General features: G+C 40.1%; 1 protein-coding gene across 3 annotated transcripts in view; it reads left to right on the forward strand.

Moving 5' to 3' along the window:
• cdh4 (cadherin 4, type 1, R-cadherin (retinal)) overlaps nt 1-24,105 on the forward strand; it is a 229,305-nt gene that overhangs the window by 81,256 nt on the left and 123,944 nt on the right. For 2 of the 3 annotated variants that reach the window (XM_076883786.1, XM_076883787.1), the window contains exon 3: nt 5,099-5,122. The exons of the other annotated variant lie outside the window; for it this stretch is intronic. In XM_076883786.1, coding sequence (XP_076739901.1) covers nt 5,099-5,122 — 24 coding nt within the window. The remainder of the gene's footprint in view (nt 1-5,098; nt 5,123-24,105) is intronic. 3 annotated transcript variants of the gene reach the window in all.

The following is a 24,105-nucleotide window of genomic DNA, read 5'->3' on the forward strand; positions in this document are numbered from 1 at the left end:
GCTGATGTTTCGGGAGTGTCATTATAGTTCAAATATGAAGTCCACTCTTTTTTAAAATATTTAATAAAGTCTTCATCTTTAAGTAGTGATATATTAAATCTCCAGTTTTTTCTTGGCGTAGTATTATTCTTGTGCATTAGTGTTAAAGATACAGGACCATGATCGCTGACAGCTATAGGGTGAATCTCAGTGTCTGAAATGTCGTTCAGCAGTGAGCTGCTGACCAAAAAATAATCCAGACGAGAGTAGGAGTGATGGACATGTGAGAAAAAAGTATATTCCTTACTGGTGGGGTGAAGGGAGCGCCATGCATCGCAAAGACCAAAGTCGCTCATATACTGTTTGATTATATTTGTGGACTGCCAATTACGCTGAGTTCCCGCTGTATTGAGCCTATCCATGTCTTCATTTAGTCCAAGGTTGAGGTCACCTCCACGAACAAGTGTGCCATCTAAGTGTTCAGAGAGTGCACTGAAAAAACCGTGAAAGAATGAGGGATCATCAACATTTGGACCATATACACTTGCAATACATAGCTTTTTATCACGTATAGATAGTTTAATGATTAAGAATCTGCCCTCTGGATCTATAACTGTATCGAGTACTGTGAAATTAATATTTTTATGTATTAAAATTGCTGCTCCCCTTTGTCTAGAATTATAACAAGCTGAGAACACATTAGGAAACTCAGGTGTTTTAAGTTCATTCGAACCTCTAAGAGGTCTGTGGGTCTCTTGTAATAGGACAACATCTGCCTGTAGTTTTTTGAGTTGGTTAAATATTTTTAACCTCTTTTCTCTGGAGCCAGCTCCATTTATATTCCATGTAATGAACCTCAGTGTACCCATAGATGTTTGTGTATAACTAGGGATGTATGCTGTGTGCGTTGCTTAGACAGGTGGAGAGAATACGTCACTTGTTCATAAATAAAGAGAAGGAGAGAGAGAAAAAATGTGTGGCGAGATGCTCTCTGAGTCTGACTTTGTGTATGCATAGTTACTAATATGAGTAGGCTTGGCTTAAGTGTGTGTGTATCTTATATGACTGTGTGCGCTGTCTGACTGATGTAAATGTGCTGCCGTTGAGCGCATGGTGCGTATGTGTCGAAATAAAGGATGTTTGTGGATGAGTGTCGAAGCAGGTGATCGAGGCAGTGAAAGGAATAAAGAAAGAAACCAAGGACAGGGGTGAGCAGCATAAAACCAAGAGGGGGAAAAGAGAGGAGGGAAAAAAAAAAAAAAACGAGAAAAAAAAAAAAAACAGAAACAAAACGTAAACATTCCAATTAAATCACTGACGGAGAGTGACGGTGTTAATTCTGCTATGAAATCACACTTTAAGATGCGATTTGATACTGGTAAGTTAAACAGATGTTAATGCAAGTTAGTGTGAGTGGATAGGGAAATGGTGTAGCTGATTCTTATCTGGTGTGAGGTTAATACAGCCACGGAGTGATGTTGGGGTCGCGGTGGAGCTGTGAACCCGATGACTGCCTTTAAGTATGTCGTTGCATCTTTTTTAAGGCTTACAGCCGTGCTATTTGTAACTCTAAACATAAAAGGTAATTAACCTGTCGTCGTCATTCTTTTAGACTGATCAGTGTACCTGAGAATTAAAGCCATTTTTTCCACAGAAAAAGCATCACACATGCTAACCTTAAAAACAAGACTTTTGCAGACTAGTGCGGAGAGGTTATCAAACAGGCAATGCCAGTGTAATTAGATTTTTTTTTTTTTTTTTTTGTGCGGCTTCAAAATGTTTTCTTTATGTCGCTGATAAAGGGAATGTGTAACTCCGACCTTTTGGGTGAGTTTTTGTAATATGTGGGAGTTTGCATTATCGCTTGCTTTGATGAATTCTTTTCACAGCCACAGTGAGATTCATAAAGAGCTAGGTCAAATGTGTTGCATAAGTTAAAAAAAAAAAACACACAAAAAAACCCCGTAGAAACGCAGAAAAGAATACAGGCAGAGCAATGCGTTAGTGACACATTTGAATTTATTTGCTGGAGGGCAAATGTGACACAGCACAAGATCGTCACTGTGAACGAACGCATATGCACCGTGCTGCTGCTGTATTTCTGTTTTTGAAATCAAAAAAGAGCCCTGGTAGAAAAATAGTCTTTTCCTGGTATTTATTTACCATTTAGTCAGTGCCTAACTACTGGCATTTAACAAAGGACAAAAAATTTAAAACCATGCTGGCATGTCTAAATTATTGTCACAACATTTGGCGCATCAGCTTAGCTAGACACAGCCTTCAGGCAGTGTACGTTCAAGCTATTGGAGATAAGAAAAACAAAGAACTTATTTTAGATTGTGAACGTGACTGTATTTTTCAGTCCATACTACAAATTACTTTATATTTTCTATTAAGATGGTCTATATTTAATTGCTAGCAAGTGACAAAAGAAGACAACATGAATCGATCTGTCGCAATCACACAAGGTAAAACTCGTATATAGTTTTCATTTTGCTGTGAATAACATGGTGCTAGTATACAAGGTAGTGTGCACATAACCAGTTACAGTAGATGCACAATCTAAGCAGGTTGTAAAGTACTGTTGTAATCTTACTAATAATGCGCATGCGTATTTTTTTTCTTGATAGAATAGGCGCAGGTGTTAGTTAAAAGAGAAGCTCTGTTCTCTCCAAGCACGGTGACATTACAGAAACTTATTCTGGAATTCAGCCAGAATGATTGTTTTGCACTGTGAGATACTGAGCCGTTGTTGGAAAAGTCCCACACAAAACACACCTAGGTATTCAATTCTGCCAAGTGTTTTGAGCTAATCTGCCCGGCTATGATACTCTTCTCAGGGAAAACTTGTTGCAAACATGGTTGATTAACATCTTCCCGACCAACAATTAACTGTTGCGTTATTGAAATGCACAGTTTGGCGATCTCAGCAATCTGGCGTTCTCAGCTTCAGTCTGTAAAGCGATCGAGTGAGAACAGTTGTGTAGTTTTGCGGAGCCGCGAATGGAATGCATGTTGAAGTCTCCAGGAAGAAATCGCTGCCGTTGTACTTTTGCTGAAAACCTTGAAACCTGTTGCAAAGACGTTGTGGGCAAATCCCCAACAGCACAGTGGGGCAGGTTGTCTCACAAAACTGACAGACACGGTGCATCATTGTGACTGTACACGTGTGTGTACGCCAGTGTGTATTACTCTGCTCCTAGGGAGTGCTAGCAGGCCAACTGAAGACGGAAGGAAAAGCAGCACTGCTCTGCACCATATGCCAAATATGAGACTGCCTGCCAATTTGTGGGGGATACTGGCAAGTGCTAGCAAGGCTGAATTCTTGACAGAGGGAGATGAATAATTGAACATGTGCGAAGCGAAGTTCTGTTGGGATGGAGTAGGGTGCCTTTATACATGGAGAAAGGGAATGGAGACAGTCAGAGCGTCTACAAGCAAAGCTCTCATTTAGATATTGATGTGGCTTTTTTTTCTTTTTTTGTAAACATGTCAAAAAGTTGCAGAGATTTTAGATGGACTTGAATGGATTTATGGAGAGATGTGAAAGAGGAAGAAAGCATAGCCCATTGGCATCTGTGTATTGTGATCATATGAAGCAAAACCAAAGCTAACATGTTAGTGTTACAGTCTCACTGAAAACACACAAAAATACATACATTTAAAAAAAACAAACACACACACACGAGAAATTGTAACTTCATCAGTGTGTTTCGTGTTTTAATAATTTAGCAGACACACTACTGCCGAACAGCTCCAAGTATATTCAGCAGTTGAACAAACCTATAGGCTCTCATACTTTCCAGACCTCATTCCTTGTAAATTACTAATGGAGTGAAGGACCAGAAGAAAATATTTTATCTCATATGCTTAAGCTGTATACATTACAGCTTTGTACATCATTTCAAGGTTTCATGTTAAAAATGGGAACAAATTGCAATAAATTGTACTTTGGAAGACATTAAATAACAGCTGCATTCAACAGCTGGTTTAGACTAAGTGTGAAAAATGCATCCTGGCAGGTTTCAAGAGGTGATTACATTTAGGATGTGAGCCCTGTACCGTATGTTGTGTCCTACTGTTTAATATGGCGCCATCATTATAGGAAGTATGTTGTCTGGGCATTTTTGTTTTTTGCACTGGGGGAGGTTCACATTTGATTTCAAATGATCCTTTAGGGAGATGTGACAACATAGATCTACCTTAGGCTTTTGTAATAAAGGCCTTTAGGCTGGTCCGTGCATTTTTGATTGAGGGAAAAATATGTATTCTCTAACGGGTTGATGAATGGTTAATGAAGGTTGCTGTAAAAGTTGCGCCTTGTCTTTCCAAAAGCTGCAACTTTTACTATTCTCCCATTCTTGTTTCTTTCTTTTTATTCTTTGTACAGATAGATAATATTAGTCATTGTGTGTGAGATGTCCTTAAAGCTGGAATGAAGTAACCAGTTGTATCTCAGAATATTCAGCTTTAAGGCTCTCCAAATTAAAATTGTAAGCCAGGAATGCAAATTTGAGCTTTGGCGATCAAATCTCACTAAGAAACCCCGCTTGAGGACACCAGGAGGGGAGACAACTGTGAGGAAAAACAACGGGAGACTCCATGGCTGTTTCTAGTCTATCTGTCACCAGGTGCCAGCGTCTGAATAAACATTGCCCACAATGACATTGCGTAAATGCGTGTAATGTGAATATTCAGTGTTCTGTAATTTCCCCGTGTTTCATTGAGTGAACACAAGAACAACATAAACATCACAACAAGCATTTGAAGATAGTGATGAATCCCACTGCTTGAGGCAATGACAAGAGGTATAAGAAAGAAAACAAACTGTATTCTGGGTAAATGGTGCCGCCTGGATAATAGACAGAGACAAATGTGAGAGACTACGCAGTTGTGACAGCAAATTTTCTCCAATAGTAGCCTTACGTTCTGTATATGTCACTGTCCGGCTATTGCCTGTGACTTTCCATTAATCCTGAGAAATTGATCTGTTTTGTTCTCTTGTTTAACGGTGACTTTGCAATGCCACTTTTACTGAAACCTATTATGTTCTAATCATCATCTCCTCTCTCTTTTCCCCATGTCCTTTTTCTTCCCTCTCTTTCTCTCTCGCTGACAGATACCACCCTGTCCAGTGAACGTGGTAAGTACTGCAGCCGCACGCTCCCGTGATTTTGAGCCATCTGTGCATGGACTCCGCCAGCGACAGAGCAGTGGCTGTTTGCGTTAATGTGGAAGGAACCATTCTCAGATTTTAGTCTCAGTGGGGGAGCGACGAGCCATAAACATCATTTGCATCACTGGGAAGCTATTCTCCATCACATTGCATGTCACAGCAAATGTTGAAACGAGGAGAGAAACATCAAGAGAAAGCAATTATGAAAGCAGCATCCTCAGACCCATGTGGCCTATCACACTTTGAATTTTGCATATTTTCCCTGCATGCATTTTGCCTCGACCTACTTAGTCAATTTACCCCCTTTTGACTCCAATAGTGCTCAATAAGGAGCATCTTTTTTACTTTGCGTCCTTCCAGCTATAGTGGAACTCATCTCCATGTAGGTGAAATAGAAGTGGATAGAAGTCCCCGCTGTGCCATTATTAATGTCTTCCTGTAAAATGTCTCGCCTCTTTATCAAATCGGCTGAATGTCTGAGTCTATCTGCAGTACTAGCTTTGTTTATATTTCATATAAGTGTGTGTGTGTGTGTGTGTGTGTGTGTGTGCGCGCGCTTTCTGGCATTATATCCAGTTTTGGGTCACCTGTGTCGGCCACTTGTCTTCTCTAACATTGCTTTCTATGCTCATTAGATGTTCCCGCTGTACATGTGTGAGTACAGCGCTAATACAAGAAGTCATCATGTCGCGTTTGCTCTCCAGCGTATCGTTTATAACTTGAAAATGTTGAGCCAAAGCCGTGCAGTGACATCACGCGATATAGATACAACTACTGTGTCTGGTCTTTGAAACATCAAAGTGGCAGGAGGGAAGAGAACTTGCAAAGTTGTGGTTTTGATCAAGCACTTAAGGTTTATTTTTGTGTGCCTGGTTAACCTCTATTTGCTGGTGGAGGAGACGATGATATGAAGCACAGAGAAGATTGTGTGATCAATTTTTCATTGCCAAGCTAGCAACCGTGCGGTGCTTTTCTTTTGTTTTGTTTTTCTTCTTCCCCCAATCCAGTTAGGCCTGAACAAAGAGCGGGGAATAAGAAGTCACAATGGGTAAAGATTTGTATTCGTTCTGAGCGTAATCCTTGATGCTGACCTCATCTCTGCCTCTCTTAACCGCCCTGCCGCTTTTACATTAAAACAAACGCACAGGTTCTTTCCTCTTCTGCACCAACACTTTTCTTTTCTGTACTGCTGAGTGGACGCATAATGTGAATGATAGTTCACAATGAAACACCCCCAAAAATAATAAGTAAAAGGGAAGTAATGAATGGATTCCAAAGCAGCTGAGAGAGAGGAAGCAGTCTTAAGGCAAGGTCTGTGTGCCCTTGGAACCTTTATCAAGTGCAGTCAGCAGAAAGCCAGCCAGCAGATTGCTTATCACTCAGGAAAGAATACATCATTCAAACCATTCACTTGTGGTTTTCATATAGGTGTGATTTTGGATGAACACAAACACATAACATGCAACTGCGGTGCAAAGTCATACTTGAGCTCCATCCTTGTGCCTACCTGTGCTTAGCAATCTCGCCCTGTGTCGCTAGCAGGGGTGGGGCATGTTTTTAGTCATCTGATAGGCCTCCTCAAGATCAAGTGCCTGCTCGCACATCCTCTTCTAACTTAATTGGCTGTACCTGAGGCGGGAGGGCAAGGTGTAATTGTGATAAAAGAAAACGCTGTGCTCGGCTGGTTTTAGTACCTTTATCTATAATCTCCAGATTGATTATGGTTTTTCTGCCAGCCGTGCAAATTGTTCATCCCAATAAACTGCACTAGAAGCCACCTTAACTCTGTCATGTCCAGAGCAAGATACATTTGTATAAGGTTAGAATATATAGTAATCTGGAACTTTCAAGTAATTTCTTTTAGGTGGGTGTGTGTGTGTGTGTGTGTGTGTGTGTGTGTGTGTGTGTATCAGGATTAAAAATATTATGTGAATCTGTTTTTCTTGGCCAAATACACAAGGCTATATTTCCCTGTTCGCCTTAAGAAATCAATGTTTTTCTTTTCTAAGGGGTTCAAATGAAATTTAAATTGAGAAGACTTGATTGTCTTTTTAAACAGAAAGCAACGTATTATTTTCCCTGTTTTGTTATAGGATCAAAACAAAATCCAGATATAACTGAATATGTGGACTTTAACTTTGCTGATTAGTGGATTTCTTTTCCCATGGGACAGAGCCAGGCTGCCTTTCAACCCATGTTTTCTGCAAAAAAGTTTCTTGTTAATTTAAAAACTCTATATTTTTATTCTTGGTCTCTGCAGATCATCCAGTTTACAAAATCAGACATTAGACATCAGTGACATTGGCCTAAAGACCCATCCGTAAGCTGCTAACCCGTTGGTAAGGAAAAAAGTGTATTCCACAAACACTTGGAGAGTGGAGACTAAAGATGTCACCTCTTGAACTGATAGCAAAACAGTGCTGCACCAAAAACCTCCTTGTGACTGCTATTGCTTGCTAGCAGATTTCCCTGGTTACCTGTTAGGGCTGGGTATCGTCACTGATTTCTAGAATCGATTCAGTTCCGATTCACAAGATCCCGAATCGATTCGATTCAATTTGAATAAGAATAAGAATAACTTTATTTATCCCGAGGAAAATTCTTTTGTCATGTACATGCTCAAAGCAGCAGGAGAGACAGAGGAACAGATGATTAAGATATATAATATATACAATAAGAATAGTAATATACAGTAGTAGGATAGTGCAAGACATAGTATCAAATAACTCTATAATAAATAAAAAACTTAACTATCAGTGCAGGCGATTCTAGAAAGTGACAGTATTGTGCAATAGAATAAAGGGAGTAGCAGCGTATGATGGGGGGATGAAACAAATATTCAATAAGGGGAATTTTGCCTCTGAAAAATTTTGAATCTGGGAAATTTTGCCTCAAACAGTCAGAGATATTATAATTCAGATCATGCATCAGTACATTTCCATATTTTTATATCTATAAAAAGGAAGTTGACACTTGCTCAAAGGTGTGAGCATCACAGCAGATGCTTTTGTGTCAAAGTAACTGAGGATAAAACAGAAAAACATGAAGGTGATTTTCCTGGCCTGGGATTTTATAGAAATATTCTGCAGTACATCAAAAACGAAAGAAAACCATTAATCAACATATGAACATTACCTGATGCTGCTGAAGTAAAGCAGAGCAAAGTTACAGCGGTTTTATTAGAGACACAGCAACGCGTTTTGCAATTTTGCATAATTTTAAGAAGTTAAAATTTCTTCAGATGCCCATTGAACAGCAGAAATGAGGCTTTCTTTTTGGAAGTAAGTAAAAGGAAAAAACAGCGGCCGACAGCGCTGGTGGACTTGTGCGTAATAAGCAAGCGAATAATGTGGAAAACAGATTTTTAGATGGGAAACTGTTCCTGAAGTACAGAGAGAGAGAGAGAGAGAGCTGTGCATGAAGGGTGATTTTATTGTGGTGGAAACAAAACAGCAAAAGTCAGAGGAAATTCATGACGATGTTTATGAGAAGCTTAGTTTGGATCTTCTTTTGCTGCTGGTTCAGTCAATATTGTTTGGAAAGAGATCAAACCTGCAGCTTTAGAATCAGCGCAAAAAGGGCGTAAACACAAAGCGCGGACCCGCCGAAACATCTGAATCAGCGAGCTGTCAGCTTTCAGCCCCGACCGTGTCCGTGCCGTCGGGTGAGAAAGGCACATCTCACTGATTTTGATCCGTCGGCGGGTCCGCGACGGTTTACGACTTTGTGCAGAATCCGTATACCTGCTCTCATTTAGTGTTTTAGCTGTTTGGTGGTTGAAATTTTGTGAGGTTTAACCTGAGATTCTGCGGTGTCGGGCAAAAAAAATTTATGTTAAAAAATCGATTCAGGATTTTAATGAATCGATATCACGTTATCCAAGCCAGAATCGAGTTTAATCGATAAATCGATAATCGAAACCCACCCCTATTACCTGTAGCTTTCATGGAAGACACCGTCTTGTCTGCAAACACTTGTTAATTAAATAATTAAGTAAAATTTGACAGCAGCCATCTTTAAAGTTGAAGTCGTGCATTGCTGCTTAAACCAACACGTTTCTGACTTACCTACTTTCAAGGTGAACAGTCTCCATTTCTGGTTTGCATCGCACTCTTCATAGTTTCACTACCACTTAGAGACTAGTTGGTAAGTCTTTGCATCATCAATCCAGACTAGGGGCGATAAGGGAAACCTGTGGGTGACTAAAACAAACACAAGAGGCTTTCGCTATAGCACTTTATACCTCATTGTGGTCAATTTCACATTTTGGGGAGTGTAGCCGTTTTTCCCTAGCAGCCGGTGATACCAGGGAGTCCTTGATCAGTCTCTAGGCCGACATGAATGGTGCTTTAGCAACTGATTTCAAAATGACTGCCAGTGTCCACCAGCAACCACTCAAAACCAGTCAGCGGATACTTATTTTTCCCCTAGTGACTGGTGGTTGCCAGCCTGCCGCTAAGCTTGCGTGACTGGAGCCTCAGCAGATTTCAAAGAATAATTTCTAATTTGCTTCAAGCCAAACGTTTTCTGATTGTCTGTCTCTAACAAGTCTGCCTTTTTAAAACCTGCCCTTATTTGGAAGTATGAAATGTGTATATCTTGCTTCTTTAGCATGCTTACTGTTCTTAAATTGTCTTCTAAAATACAGGTGAGATAAACTGGTATGTTACCTTTATTACCGTTTGTTTTAAAGCAGGTGAACAGTCTTTAAACCTTTCACGTTTGATGTGATCGAACCAAAAAGCAGAGAAAACCAAAGTGAAAAACATGGGTGGAAGAGCAGTTTATCACAGAGATCACTATCATCTTTTCAGCTAACCCTTGGGAAACAAGCAAGCCTAATTAATTCCCAAAGTTAAACAACAGTTTCTTCCTTTTTTTAAAATGGAAAGTCACTACATATGTATCTGATGTGCCTATTGAAGTCCTTTGTGTATAGTTTCCGTCTCTCCTTCATCCTTTTTCACTGGTTTTGAGTGGTGGTTGGGGCTGAAAGAGCACCTAATGGGCTGCGAAATGTCTCCAAAGCTAGAGCAACAACAGGAGCTAATGTCTCAAAGCTCTTCTGAAACATCACAAACAGTGAAGAACCCTGACAGTGCAGAGAAGAAAGGGGGGCATCCCTGGTTTCCTCTAATGTGTCAGAGAGGCCATTTTTGCCACTCTAATTGTAGTGAAGCTTTCTAGTGGCTTTGGCAAAATGGCGTAATTACCTACTGGAAAGGATTGGACTCCACTGTTGGCTGCACATTGTAGTGTCTCTTTTTGCCATGAAATGCAAGATCCCAGTTGTAGCTGCTCTGACATTTGCTAGTTCAATCTTGCAACCGTGTTTAGTAGGCGAAATTCAAGAGTCTGTTACCGACGGGCCGCTGTGAAATCCTACAGTGTGCTATTTAACAGAGACAGGATGGTTTACCTGCATGTAACCTGAGAGCCACTGCTTTGTAACCTAAGGGATGCAGATTCACAACTTCCCTTATTTGTGTTAATTGGAACATGTGTTTATTTAAATGGAAGCATATTTAATGACATGCCGAGCTTGTACGGGTTTTATTGTATAAAAGACGTGATGTTAGAAAAGACCTTGATGCGTTATCCTAAGTAATAAATGCCTGTATCGAGGAGAAGCTTGGTTGAATGCAATTCTTGATCATTCACAAGTATTTTCTCTTAAATGTGGTGAAGCGTGCAGCCCCTTCTGCTGCTCTTCCCCCCTCAGTACCAATTAAAGCTGTTTTTCTGCAGCAGATCTTGAGCTGATGAAGACAGCCACTAAGAGCTCTTGAAGTAAAGTCACACAGGGCCTGTATGGCAGATGGTTTGTGCAAGAATATGTGCAAAGAGAGAAAGCAGCAGAGAAGGAAACAAACAAGCATAAAAATGGCAGCCTGTCTCCATCGAGAATTTCCTATTTTCTACCCAATTTAAGACATAGCATTTCCAAATTTTCAAACTTTTCCTCAAAACTGCTGTCAGACCTGCAGGAGTCCAGGGAAAACATAAGATCCCGTTCTATGGAGAATTGTTGCACGCCATCTTCTAAAAACTATCGAGACAACTCAAGTATTTCTCAGTTGAAAAAAAAAAGAAAGAAAGAAAAGAAAAGAAAAAAGCAAGATAAAAAGAAAGTGCTGGGAGCTGCTTGATCTTGTGGCTTTGACCAGCTCTCCCAGCTGAATGGAAACTAGCTTTGCTCTGGCCTTTTGCTACAAAGGCGGAGACGGCAGAGACTCAAGGCACAGAGGACAGTGCCTAATGGCTACAAGTCCGCCTTTCCCCACTGGATTACATGTTTCAAAAAGATAAGGCTTGATCAGTATTTTTATGGAGAAAAAGCCTCTTTTTGTGATGCAGATGAGAGAAGACAGGAAACTTGCTGGAACCAATGGGTCTAAGGCTATGTGCTGAGGTTTAGAGCACACAAAGCAGGAAAAATAGATCACACACACAATACTTTTCTCCAGGGTCAGACCACTTTACTGTGCAGTCTGTCTTTTTTTATAGCCACATGTGTTTGTGTTGTAAGAGCACATGATAAAATAGCCAGTCAACGTTGTCGCGCTTTTGCCATAGAATCATAGAACCTGCTCGCATCTGCGCCTCTGTTAATGTCTGCCGTCGCGTATACTTGACCAATTAGTTCACACTTCATTTTAACATCCAGTCTGAGACTAATGAAGCCACATTTCCTGGGGTTAATTATACCAACATTATGTGATATTATGGGGAACAGGAAATGGCAAAGCACGCTTTAATATCTCCCCCTTTCATCATCACCTCCCACTGTGGGAGACTTTCCCCTCTCCGTCTCTCCCTCCACCCCTTTATCTGTCTCTTACCTCTTCTCTGCTTGGTACTTTTGAGGCACATCCCGCTTTTCTCTCGCTGAATAGCACAGTAGCATTAAGAGCCTGTGAGACAAGACTGGTCCGGGCAAATCCCTACGCAAATTAGAGTGGAGAAACCATTATTAAAGCCAATTGCCGATGCCTGCTACTAGCAGTTAGGTTACGCTGTTTCTTGAAATAAAAGGCGAGCAGTTTTTATTCCCTCCTCGCCCCACCTTTTTTTGTTTCCCCCTCCCTGGCAGAGTTGCACGGTGGAACTGTGTCATTCAAGTTCTGGCTTGGAATTATAATGTGTTACGGAGCTGACATTCGGATGAAGCCTGGACCTCAAAGAGGCACGCTCGTGATTGGCACCCGGGCTTGCGCAAAGAGCATTAGGTTTTTCGTTTCAGAAAAAATAAAAGTCCTAATATTTTGCTACGCATTTTACCTCAGACACTCAGGTTCGGAGACACACACAAAATACTCGAGTTTGCTTTCATGTGACGTATACTGAGGTGATTGCTGTGGCTGGCTTTTAACTCTTGCATTTGGTACTTTTCTCTGTCAAACGGGTATTTCAGCGAGAACGATTTGCCTGTCAATCACAACTGTATCTCAGTATTCCTTACTTTCCTGCTCTGAGGATGCATTGAATCTGCACACGCGGGTGTTGCAAATGAGTGCGCATGCCGCGTTCATGCTTGTGGGTTTCTGTGAGCGTGCACGTGTCTGGGTTAGATAGGGTGTGCATGTGTGTATACATGCCAGGAATTTTATAAGTACTAATCTGTCACTTCTATAAGATTTCTGCTGGAGCTGACTTCATGCAGAGAATGTCAACATGCCAGCTGACAGAACCTGCTGAGTTCCTGTTTCCTTGACGTTTATTGTAGCTGCACTTCCCTCTATGTTACCAAATTAATTTAATCGACCTTAACTTGACACATTAATATCATTTCAATTCTTTTTTGCTCTCTTCCGCACTGCTTTACTGGATTTTTTTAACCCCCATTTAGTGGCAAATTTGGTATGTAGAGCACATCCAGTCTCACTGGGCCCTTTTCCATTAACGACATAACATTGTCGTGTAATTATTGCTCATCTGCACTTGAAAGTAGACGCCATTTAAAGCGATAGAATTCATCAGTAATGTTGCCACAGTTAAGCACATTACACTTTTGTTAACGTGAATAAATGCTTTTAGTGTACTAATCTTACTAAATGTTTAATCTATCCATTTTGTTACAATAGAACGGCCACCACAGAGAAGATGTTCCTCTTTTAATCTTGAGGGTGTAGACACTGAAATAGCTCCAGGACTACAATGTACTGGAATGCAAAGTATTACCACTTCTCTTCTTTTTTTTAAAACAGAGACAGAGCAAGAACTGTGAAACACTCTGTAAAGTATTCTCCCTGGAAAAGCAAAATGAAACTGGTGTTTTCTCTGAAGTATGAAGAGGCGTCTGTTTTTTCTCACCTATGACAAATTCAAATTTCCTTTGCTCCCTTGTCACATAACTGTCAAGATCACTGTGCTCTTACAGTTTTCTCCCTGATCATCCAAAAGAGCACATTTACTATCCAGCTGTGAGCCAGGCACTCGAGTAGTAAATGGCCATTGACATTTTAAGCATAGATGAATTAGGCCCAAACATCAGCTTCTATTGTTTCTGCTTCTCATAGATCCCCATTGGCCATTCTTTTAAAACCATCCCTGGATGGAGCAGTCTGTTCAGGAGGAGGCAGGGAGCTGTGTGACACAAAATGCATTTTTTTGTGATGAGCACTTGTGTAATGTTGTTGTATTTAAGTCACCATCTTGCTATTTAGCCCCAGTCTGTGTGTCTGGTGGAACTCTGTGGATGCCAGTGCAACTTTTATGATGTTCACACTGATGCAATTGCATCAGATGCCTTGACAGCTGCGAGATGGGTTATCATGCAATTGAATTTTAATTATTTTCAATTATGATTTTGGCTCCCCACAATTAAATGAGCATGATTGAGTGATATTTAAAATGGGTGTTCTGCCATTAGATTGCAAAGGAAAAGCAGGGTGCTTGCATGTGTCAATCACAACCGTTCCCTACAGTGACCAGCTTGAAATTTCCTGGGCTAGTCTAGACGGGTAACATTATGTTAAACAAAACTGAAATGTCTGGAAGAGCAGAAGGTTAGGGGTTGTGCCGTTATCATCGGTGTTTGGCTACAACTGTAGCTTGCCTCCACCAGTCTGTGAATGTGAGAGTGAATGAATAGTGGCATTGTAAAGCGCTTTGGGTACCTTGAAAAGCGCTATATAAATCCAATCCATTGTTATTATTTGGAAATCCTTCAAGTTTAGGCCGAATGATGTTAACTAAAAAGCTATAAAGCTAACGTACTCTAACATATGAAAATACACCACAAGCTGCAGCATAATTAATGCATGAAGGCCAAGAAAAACACTGCAACGATTGCTAAAGCAAATCATCCAAAATCAACTCAGAAGTACATAACAGTGAGCTCTGTGTATCCATCTAGTGCATAAAGCTGGTCTTAAACCAGAGCAGTCGCCTTCCATTTGGACAAAGATAAGTGTCCACCAAGCATCGTGACTACTGATGGTTTTTGGGAAATGGTAATGGACAAATAACATGTTGGGCACTTTACTTGCGGGTACTGTGAATGCAGTGAAAGACGTATTAAACCTGATTCTTTGATCCCCATGATAGAACAGAGAAAACCCGACTCAGAAGTGGTCAAAACATTTAGAATTCTTTATTCAATCATCTTCCGGAAGAGAGAGCCCTGCACAGACCAAAGGCAGATGCAGAATCTCTAACATTAGAAGCTAAAAATGTGTCTCATATAAGTGTTATTTTGGTACTTTACACGTCACACACAGCCTCGATACAAACAACTCCTTATATGTTACTAGTTCCTCTTTTTTCTGTCTGGTTTCCTGTTTTTATTTATATGCTTGTACAGCTCTACACTAACTTCCTGTTTTTCAGTCTGGCTGAGCACTTAATTTGTGAGTCAAAAGTGGCCTTGCTTTACACGCCTTTATTATTAAAATACACAAAACAATATATATTTAGAAAATGAGCACTAAGAATATATGTTTATTCCATAACAGACGTTACATTTGCCTCTAAGTGATGTGCTTAGATCAGGTGAATATACACACACACATAATTATTTGTACGTGAAGATGATTTGATTAACAGGAATGTACAGTAACAGTCTAAAAGTGAATCATATGTCCCGTGGATTTAATTCCTTTTAAGTTTTGGTATCATTTTTCTTTCATCATTAATATTTTTCATGCTTCTATTATGAGATGCACCCATTAAGGTGACTAGTGGGACCAATTTTGTTTTGATGCAAACATTTGTACAATAGCAGGAATGTAGCAGCGTATGGATGTTAAAGCAGTGTTATGTTTATGTGACAGTGCAACAAAAACACTTTTGTCACTAAAACCAGAGAACAGTGATAACACATCATTCTGATCTCAATATTGATCAGAATCCTTGTACAGCCCTTTCATGCAGTTCTGCAAAATATGGTGATGCCACCCTTAGATTGACTTCTAACATCACACCTGATCTGAACTCTAGTGCCAGCATTAGGTCAAAACGTGTAAGTCGGGTAAAACTTTCCACATACATTGGCTTATGATCCAATACATCCAAAAATAATATTACCATCATTTTATGTTTATGTTTTATGCTAACACTGTTGCCTGTGATGATGAAACATCAGTACTAGTGTTTGTGAAATAGGTATAACTCTGGGTTGTGATATGTAAAAAGGCACCACATATTTCCCAGGAAAAGAAGAAAATTATTTGCCAACCGCAGCCACCATAGAGTGTGCGATATAAAAGAGAGATGTTACAAGCTGTGGATTATTTTTAAAAGCCTTGGTGTAAGTATTTCAGTCAGTGCCATCAGGGTTTATTGAAATGTCAAGAGTGGCGGATCTGATGCCAAAAATACTGCACTACCATAGACTCGTAATTCACAAGTTAGCCACATCCTTAAATTATTAAACTAGCAAGTGAAATGAAACCATAAACCCCATTAGGAGGTACTGGAGTCAAGAGGCAACATACATAAAGTTGTAATGTGCTCGATTTTATTTTTTCTACTTTTACCTTGCACACTAAATTGCACTAATCACTAACAGAGCCATGTGGTGGTTTCTTCTGTGTAAATGTTGTCTCTGTTTGCAATTCAATACTGCAACTCTACACTGGGTAGTTATTGTCAATAAAGGACTCGAGGTAAAGGGACAAGGTGGGAATTGAAAACTAGAAATTGCCCTGAATCGAAGAGAATTTCTTTAGAAATAAACAAACAAAAACACAAACTCCAAAAGAGAATTGGTGTGAGCTGAGAAAGACACTAAACAAGTAGGCCAGCTTTTATAGATGAAAGGCCCGGGTGAGATGCATTAGCTGATGGCTCTCCCGGGTCGGCTAATTCTCCTCACACACACACGCACACACGCACACACACACACACACACACACACACACACACACACACACACACACCATCTGAGCAGCGAGGTTCCACTTTAACACCTACAAACTACAAATCGGTCTGATTCACCAGCTTCAAACTCGAGACCGACTTAGTGTAGAATTACATGTGAATCGTCCATGAGGTTATAGTTATTGTTATATTAAACTTCCTTTAACATCCCCAATTCAATAAAAATGAATGAGATGCTACACATGAAACGAGGATGTCGTCCATAACTTGTGGTTATGTTAAAATTGAGAAAGTTGGACTTTTTTCTTCTTGACTACCCAAAATGAACCTGTTTTGACATTTCCTTGTCGTCACCATTTTCCACGCCTTATCATACCAGTGCCCGAATGCATTTGGAATTGATTGAACTGTTTCGCCCTCTTGATATTTTTCATGTTAGAGCCAGAGGAAAGATAGCTTATTGCTGGATCAACCTTTCCAAACAGCACCTGTACAAACTGTTTTTTCTTTTCTTCATCCCACTCTTTTCCAGCTCCATCCATCTCAAAAGCACCCTCTGTAGATTAGCTCTGCACAGCACCGGTGGAAGAATGAAGCCAGCTAGAATCAAACATTAATCAGCTGCTGTTTTATAAGACAGAGGGAGCCTGCTCCCCCCCCTCCTTCTTGCCCTTAGCCTGCCCTACCACCAAATGTTAATGTGACTGCCATTACTCATTTATGAGCTGCTCCCTGCTCACTGCCCAGGGCTTGGTGTCCAGGTCCAGGCTTGCTTGCGGGTGCACACTGCAGGTGGACAGCTGTGCCAGGGCATTCAGAAGCAGCAAGGCCAGGTCTGTTTTTAAAAAGAACTGGCCTGGAAGGTGGAGCTTTTTTTGGTTTGTGTTCAGCTGTCTGAAATAGGGTTGGAGAGGTAGTAGGCTTCAAATGTGATGTTGTACTTACAGAAAATAATAGGAGGAGTGACAACACAACATTTAGAAAAACAAAGCAGTCATCAGAACTAATAGGAGCATTTACTCACGTAAGATCAAATCAAAACTGTCCAATTTTTATTCAGTAAATGGGCGATATAATGTGATGTATTCACATTTTGCCTGTTGAAGCTGGACATAAATCTTGCAAAATTGCCTTCGTGGTGAGACTAAGTACCTCACTATGCGCAGACAGGCAGTGTTGAACAGTTAGAGCTGAGTGCTGGTTCTTCTTATCCAGGACACAGAGCGCAGCAGGAGTCATCCTTATTCTTAGTATAGCGACATCAATGAAGGAGAGAACCTCTGCAAAGTGAGACACGCAGACAATCGTTCCTGACGGTGTGCAACGGGGTTGCTTTCAGTGTCATGTTGTGAGGCAGAAAGTAATGAAGGAGGGAAGTATGGGCTGTACACGTGTCGAGACCTGTTACAGTACACAGTATGTGTGCAAGGAGAGATAGAAAATAAAGTTAAAGCACTTCTAACACAGTGTGTCACAAGCAAGCAGTGCTTTTCTCGAAGCTGACAGTGACAGTTTGGTACAGTATCTTGCACAAGAGGGCAAGGACTGACGCACCGCAGTGTTGTTACCAAGACTGGGTAGGCTTTCTGTGTTCCTGTGGCGTGCATGTCAGAGCAGGTCGAGTCCAGCGCATTTGTGTTCTATAATATTTTGGTCATTTCATTTTGTGAGGGCATCCATCGTGTTCATCTTTACCTGTGCCAAAGAGGTTATGTTTTTAGTAGCATTTCTGTGCCTGTCATTCTGTCTTTAAACCCAGTAGGTTGAAAAGTCTTGAATGAATTCTGATAAAACTTACGATACAAGTGCAGAGTGGAGTCATTTTAACAATCCATTAAAATCTGCCTTACAGATCTTCAAGGTCAACTTAATGAATTACACAGGTCTGCAAAAAACAAAAAAATTTTCAGCCGCATGGGATGTTTTTGGTAAATTTGAGGGTTTTTAGGGTGCTGTATCCAAAAGGATCTTCTTTTCCCTCAGACTAAAGGATATAGGATATAGGATACCAGATATAGGATACTATAGGATACCAGACTAAAAGGGAAATTGTACGCTTAATTACACTACAAACATGAGTTTTGCAAGAAAACCTGACGAGATGGAATTTTGAAAATCCCGGTTTCAGTGAGTAAAAATCTATAAGAAATAGACAAAAAAATAGACAAAAAATCCTACGCAGTTTTTTGGTTGCAGACCTGTGTTATTGGTTGAAAATTGACAAAAAGTCTTATAACTTAGAAACTATGATTCTTACAAGTTGTGGTGTGTATTGTCAGCATGTAGAAAGTACCGTTAAAATGTCACATTTGACCTCTGACCTCTCCTTCAAGGTCAACAGATTGATCTGAAGGTGAAAGTGATAATAATGCTATACAGAGCTATTGTTTGCAATGACAACATATAGACATACAATAAATGATATATGGGGATTCTAAATAACATGTTACTTTGAATCTCTGACCTTCTGTTCAAGGTAAAATGAGGTCAAATATTCATAAAATGTATTTTATCTTTAAAACGATGCTTAGAATTCCACTGCTTTTTGCATTGGCAACATTTAGGAAATGATACTGATATGTGTGGATTCTAAATATCACATTATAGATGTCCTGTTTGTCCTCTGACCTCACTTTTACATTTGATATTGTGTTACATCTTTAAAGAAAGTGTTGCCAAGAGAGAGAAAATGAGTTGCCTAGTTAGTTGGAAATATGCTGTAGTATGATATTATATAATAAGCTGAAGTTATTTATTTCCAGTTTGCAAATCAATACCTGCCATTTCCTACTCCTACATGAAAAATATATACAAACTAGGGCTGCTCAATTAATCGAATTTTAATCACGATTACGATCTGGGCTTTCAACGATCATTAAAAATGACTGAGCCGATTATTGGCCCCTCCCTCATTTATCCGCGACACCTTAAAGGCCGGTCCGTGAAAATATTGTCGGGCATAAACCGGTCCGTGGCGCAAAAAAGGTTGGAGACCGCTGATTAAGAGGACCCGAGGGAAGCTCGGAAAGCTAAGCAGAAGTTATTTGGAGAGGAGAGTGACTGCCGTTGGTTGAAAAGAGAAGTAAAAAAAACTTCAGTGGTGTTGCACACTATTTTATATTATTTTTTAAAGTCATTGTTAACCCTTTAGATCCGGTCAGAGCAGCACGCTCCGTTTTGTGTAACTATTTTTAAATCCCTGTAGAACCTGGACCGTGTAAGCTAGCGCAATAATTTGTTTTGCATATGAAACCGGAGGAGTTGTACTTACATCTGATGCCATCAGCTTGTCCTCGGTCACGGTTTCCTTCCACATAAAGCTTTGCAAAAACTGCATAAAAAGCGCTTGCAGCAACAAAAACATAATATTCCAGAAACACGCTTTGCCGATCCGATCAGCTGTTTGTAACACTTCCCACAGTTAAACAGTGTCCGCCATTTCCTGCCCGAAACCGGAAGTGACGTCATTTTCGCGGAAATTGTAGTTTTTTTACTTGTAGGCCTTAAAAGCCTATACTGGTCATGTTTGACTTTTCTGAATAGTTTCTGGGATGCTTAGAACTCGAATTGCACTGCTGGAAATAGTTTATTTTGATGCTGTTTTCTTTGCAAATTTGCATCATAGGATTGTTTTTTCGTCTGCAGTATATAAAAATTGATGTATCTCCAAAATAAAACTATGAAGACACTCAAAATAAATTTCCTGTTGTAAACTATTTTTTGCAACTTTTTTGTATTTAAAGTTTTGAAGGATAAGCCTCTTAAATTTCTCCAAGTAGAAATATATGCAAAAAAAACAAAAATGATTTTCAATTTTTTTTTTTGTAGTTTATTGCACTTTTTTGCATTAATGTAGTTATTATGGACTTAATGCATACATATTATTAAAATATGGGCTATAATAGTTATTTAGCAACTTGAAATGCTCCCACAAATGGCACTACAACATGTAAAAATATAATATAAGCTCTGGCGGACTTGGTTCTATGGTAGGTCTTAAAGGGTTAAATAAATATCGTCAAATAATCGAGATCTCAATTTCAGTGAAAATAATCGTGATTATCATTTTTGCCATAATCGAGCAGCCCTAATACAAACTATAATACTATGCCCTTTAAAGTAAATACTGAGTGAGATGCTCTCAGCGGAGGTTTGTACTCTCTGATGGCTTCTTTTTATCGTATGCTTTACAACCAGTCAGTAAAAGAATTATTCTAATTGCACTATTATTGTCAACTTGAAAGGATAACGATAAATTATTTTGTGTAAAATTAGTAAGTAGTTTCAATCCTTTTGTAGCTCTGCCAAAACAGCAAGTATCTGTTGCATATGTACTGTAGAATGAATGATGCTGAATATCATCAAATGACAGCGATTAATTTGCGAGTATTGCAAAATAACCAGAGGAACATGTGTGTCTGCTATGATTTGATGTTGTTAGTTTTCTATTACTTGTGAGTCTCTGTGAGCTTTTGTGCATCAGCGACACCAAAGACGTTGCCTGGTGTGAAGTGGCTAATGATTCAAGAACGCTGCAGATCATCACACAGTTGTGGTTTGCAGGTTGCTTTACTCGTTGCCTCGCCCTTTCCTGCCGCAGCACTAATATATCAATAGAACTCAGTTGGTTACTTTCCAGAAGTCCTTCTCTGTGTCCGTGCATGTTTAATGCCTTCACTAGAATTACTACTCTCGCCCACGTGTTAGCTTTTTAGTGTTAAAGTTCCTCTGTACTCAGCGATATACAAATAGTTTCTCTCTTGAACATAACAGGGAGCTTTGAACGGTATTTTTTTTCCTCCAATGCTGAATATTTTAAAAATAATCAACCTCCAATGGTGTAGCTCGGTCTATAAACATCACCGTTGCACATGAGGAAAAAGCTCATAGAGTTTCATATTTATTTTAAGAAAACTTGCCCAGGGAAGGCGTCTTCTCCTTCATCCCACTCTTGCCTGTGGAACTTTGTGCGTCTGTGGCCTTGGGGGGGTTTTCTCAGCATGCGGCACAAACAGGAAGCATGCAGCCTGTGGCTAAAAGGTAGATGCTTCTAGTAGAGTGTTACAACGCACACATACACACATATACTTCTCTCCTATGGGAGTGCTAATCCCCAAGAGATGAAAGAAGGTTCCCACTGCTCTCTGATCCCTGTGTCCTGCTGTAGCGGTTCATTTGGTGCCTGGCGGAGAGAGACAGGTCCGGTTGATGCTCCCACACACGGTGTCCTTGGCCAAAGAGCAGACAGACTTAGGCCAAGCCCCATGCTGATCCAGAGAGTTCCCCTATTAGAAATCAATGTTCTTTTGACACCCCTTTCATTTAGGTTCTCTGTGTGGTGTGTCTGTATCACCATGGAGAAAGGAAGGGGGGAAAAAGGAAGCAGAGAGAGACACAGGGAGAGAAAGATAGGGAATGTGTATGCATACTGAAGACCTCTTCACACCTTAATGAATGATGTTTTTTCCTCATGGGAAGCCAACTGTTAATGCTAGATTATCTCCTCTCCTCTTCATTATAAGAAAGAGAGTCTTCTGCTGAACCTTAAAGCTTTGGAGTGGTGCAAAAGTTCACTTAGAGTCCATTGACCATGTCTACTTTCATTGTGTTTACACCTGAGCAGGAATTCCTATGTGGGTACGTGCATAGGAAGTATAGCCTCTGCGCTATAGGCACAATAAATTGTTAAATAAAAGCACTTCACTGTCCTTAAATAGGAAGGAAGAAGGGAGATATTTCCTAGCATAAAGCTGCTTTACCTTCTGTGAGGATAAATTTAGCGACAGCCCCCGTCATCTCTGACTATACATAGAACCGCTGCCTCTTCTACTGATTGATTAGGGTCTTTGTGGTCTTTCTGCTCAATGTCATGAATTTTAAAGAACAGATAATAAACTATAAGGGCCCTTATTCAGCACAACACCACTTAATAGGAAAATTGGCAACCTGTGTCCTCTCCATTTAATCACAAATACAGTCCAGATGACTATCTTTAGTTCGGATTATATCCGTAATCCTCTGCTTCAGTGCCAGTCTAAATGGGAAATAAAAGAATCAGCGGTGAGGCATTGCTCAGTTTTTCTTCACAAAGGTCTGTTCTTCTGCACCTGAATGTCTTCTAAGGCCCGACATTTAGCCAGACCTGCATAAAATCTCATTGTTCTCTATTGTGTGTTTGAGCACTTTGAGAGGGAAGAACAAAGGAGTCGTGCCATTTTGCGAAACTGTAAATGCATGTGAAGAAATTAACCTTGGCTTCTCACAATGTTTGTCTCCAGCTTCGCTTTAGTGTTTAACACTAAACATGGCGTGTTTAAATGTGAAGGTAATACTACGGATGCTGTCAGCAATAACAAAAAAAAATATGTTTAGCAGCCTCTGGCTTGGTCAACACATTTCCAGACACTGAACCTTGTGATATGTGAACTTTTTGTAACTGCATGTTGCTCTAAAGTCAACATCTAGGGCGACATCTTTATGGACGAATATTGAATTCAGTCTTTTCATCCTTCAAAAAAATGTCAAAGAAAAAAATAGACTGATTTGATAGAAGACGTATACAGTGGCAGAGCTCCAGGTTCAGTTCCTGTATACATGATCTTGTCTAATTAATATATATATGTTTACCACAGCTTTTAATTTTCTTATCTCACTCAACAAAAGGAAAAGCAAATTTCCACACTAGCATTACTGTAATGCAAGCAGTGCAATGTTAACTGAGTGGGAGACAGGTAGGAACTTTGCAAAAGTCGAGAGATAACAATACACGACCTCACTGTATAATATTAATGATCACCATAGCTAATAATGTGACAACACTACTTTGATGTTAAAAACCATTTCCTTTAGTAGTCCGATAAAACTGCTGCTCGCGGAGTAATGAGATAATCCGAAAGCTCGCAGCCTAGTTTCTAATGTTTCATCCTGTTTTGCTCCACTCTTTCATCCCCTCTTTCACCCCCTCTTTCACCTTTGCAGAGCACACCATGCCGTACTTTAACCTCCTGCTAAAACAGGTGGCACTTGTTCTCTCTGCAAAAAGGACACCTTTGTGAGCTCATAAATAACAATGGTGAGCGTTAGGGCCTTGTAGAACACATGGGGGCGGTCACCTCCACACAAGTAGGGCAGCGCTGTCCGTAGAGGATTGGGGTGCATCCTCTCTCGGTCTATCCAAAAGTGGCTACCATCAGCAGGTTTAGAGTATGAGGCGCCTGGTTAATATTTAGGACGAAGCACGCTGAACATTAGTTTTCCCCCAGGCTCTGCTTTCCTCTCTTTCTCTGTGGTGCCAGCTTTTGCGACAGGTGTCTTTTCTGGCCGGGATGTGATAAATGAAAAGCTGTTTGTCTGGAGCAGAAAATTAAATGCACCCTGTAGGGCAACAAAGAAAGAAGAAAAAAAAAAACACACCGCTTCCAGACGTCTTGAACTGGATTAATCAGATTGTAAAAAGGTGCTCTCTTGAGACCTTCATGAAAAGAACTCTTCCATTAGTCACTCATTAACAACATAATTAAGTACTACAATATTAACTTCCGAGATGAATTTTCCCTTTTGCTTCAGAGTACTGTGATAAGTCATTTTTTATGGCATTGATTAAACCCTCAAAACTCCACTATGTTCAT

Source organism: Maylandia zebra, linkage group LG5 (genome assembly GCF_041146795.1).
Source record: "Maylandia zebra isolate NMK-2024a linkage group LG5, Mzebra_GT3a, whole genome shotgun sequence".
Taxonomy (NCBI): Eukaryota; Metazoa; Chordata; class Actinopteri; order Cichliformes; family Cichlidae; genus Maylandia; species Maylandia zebra.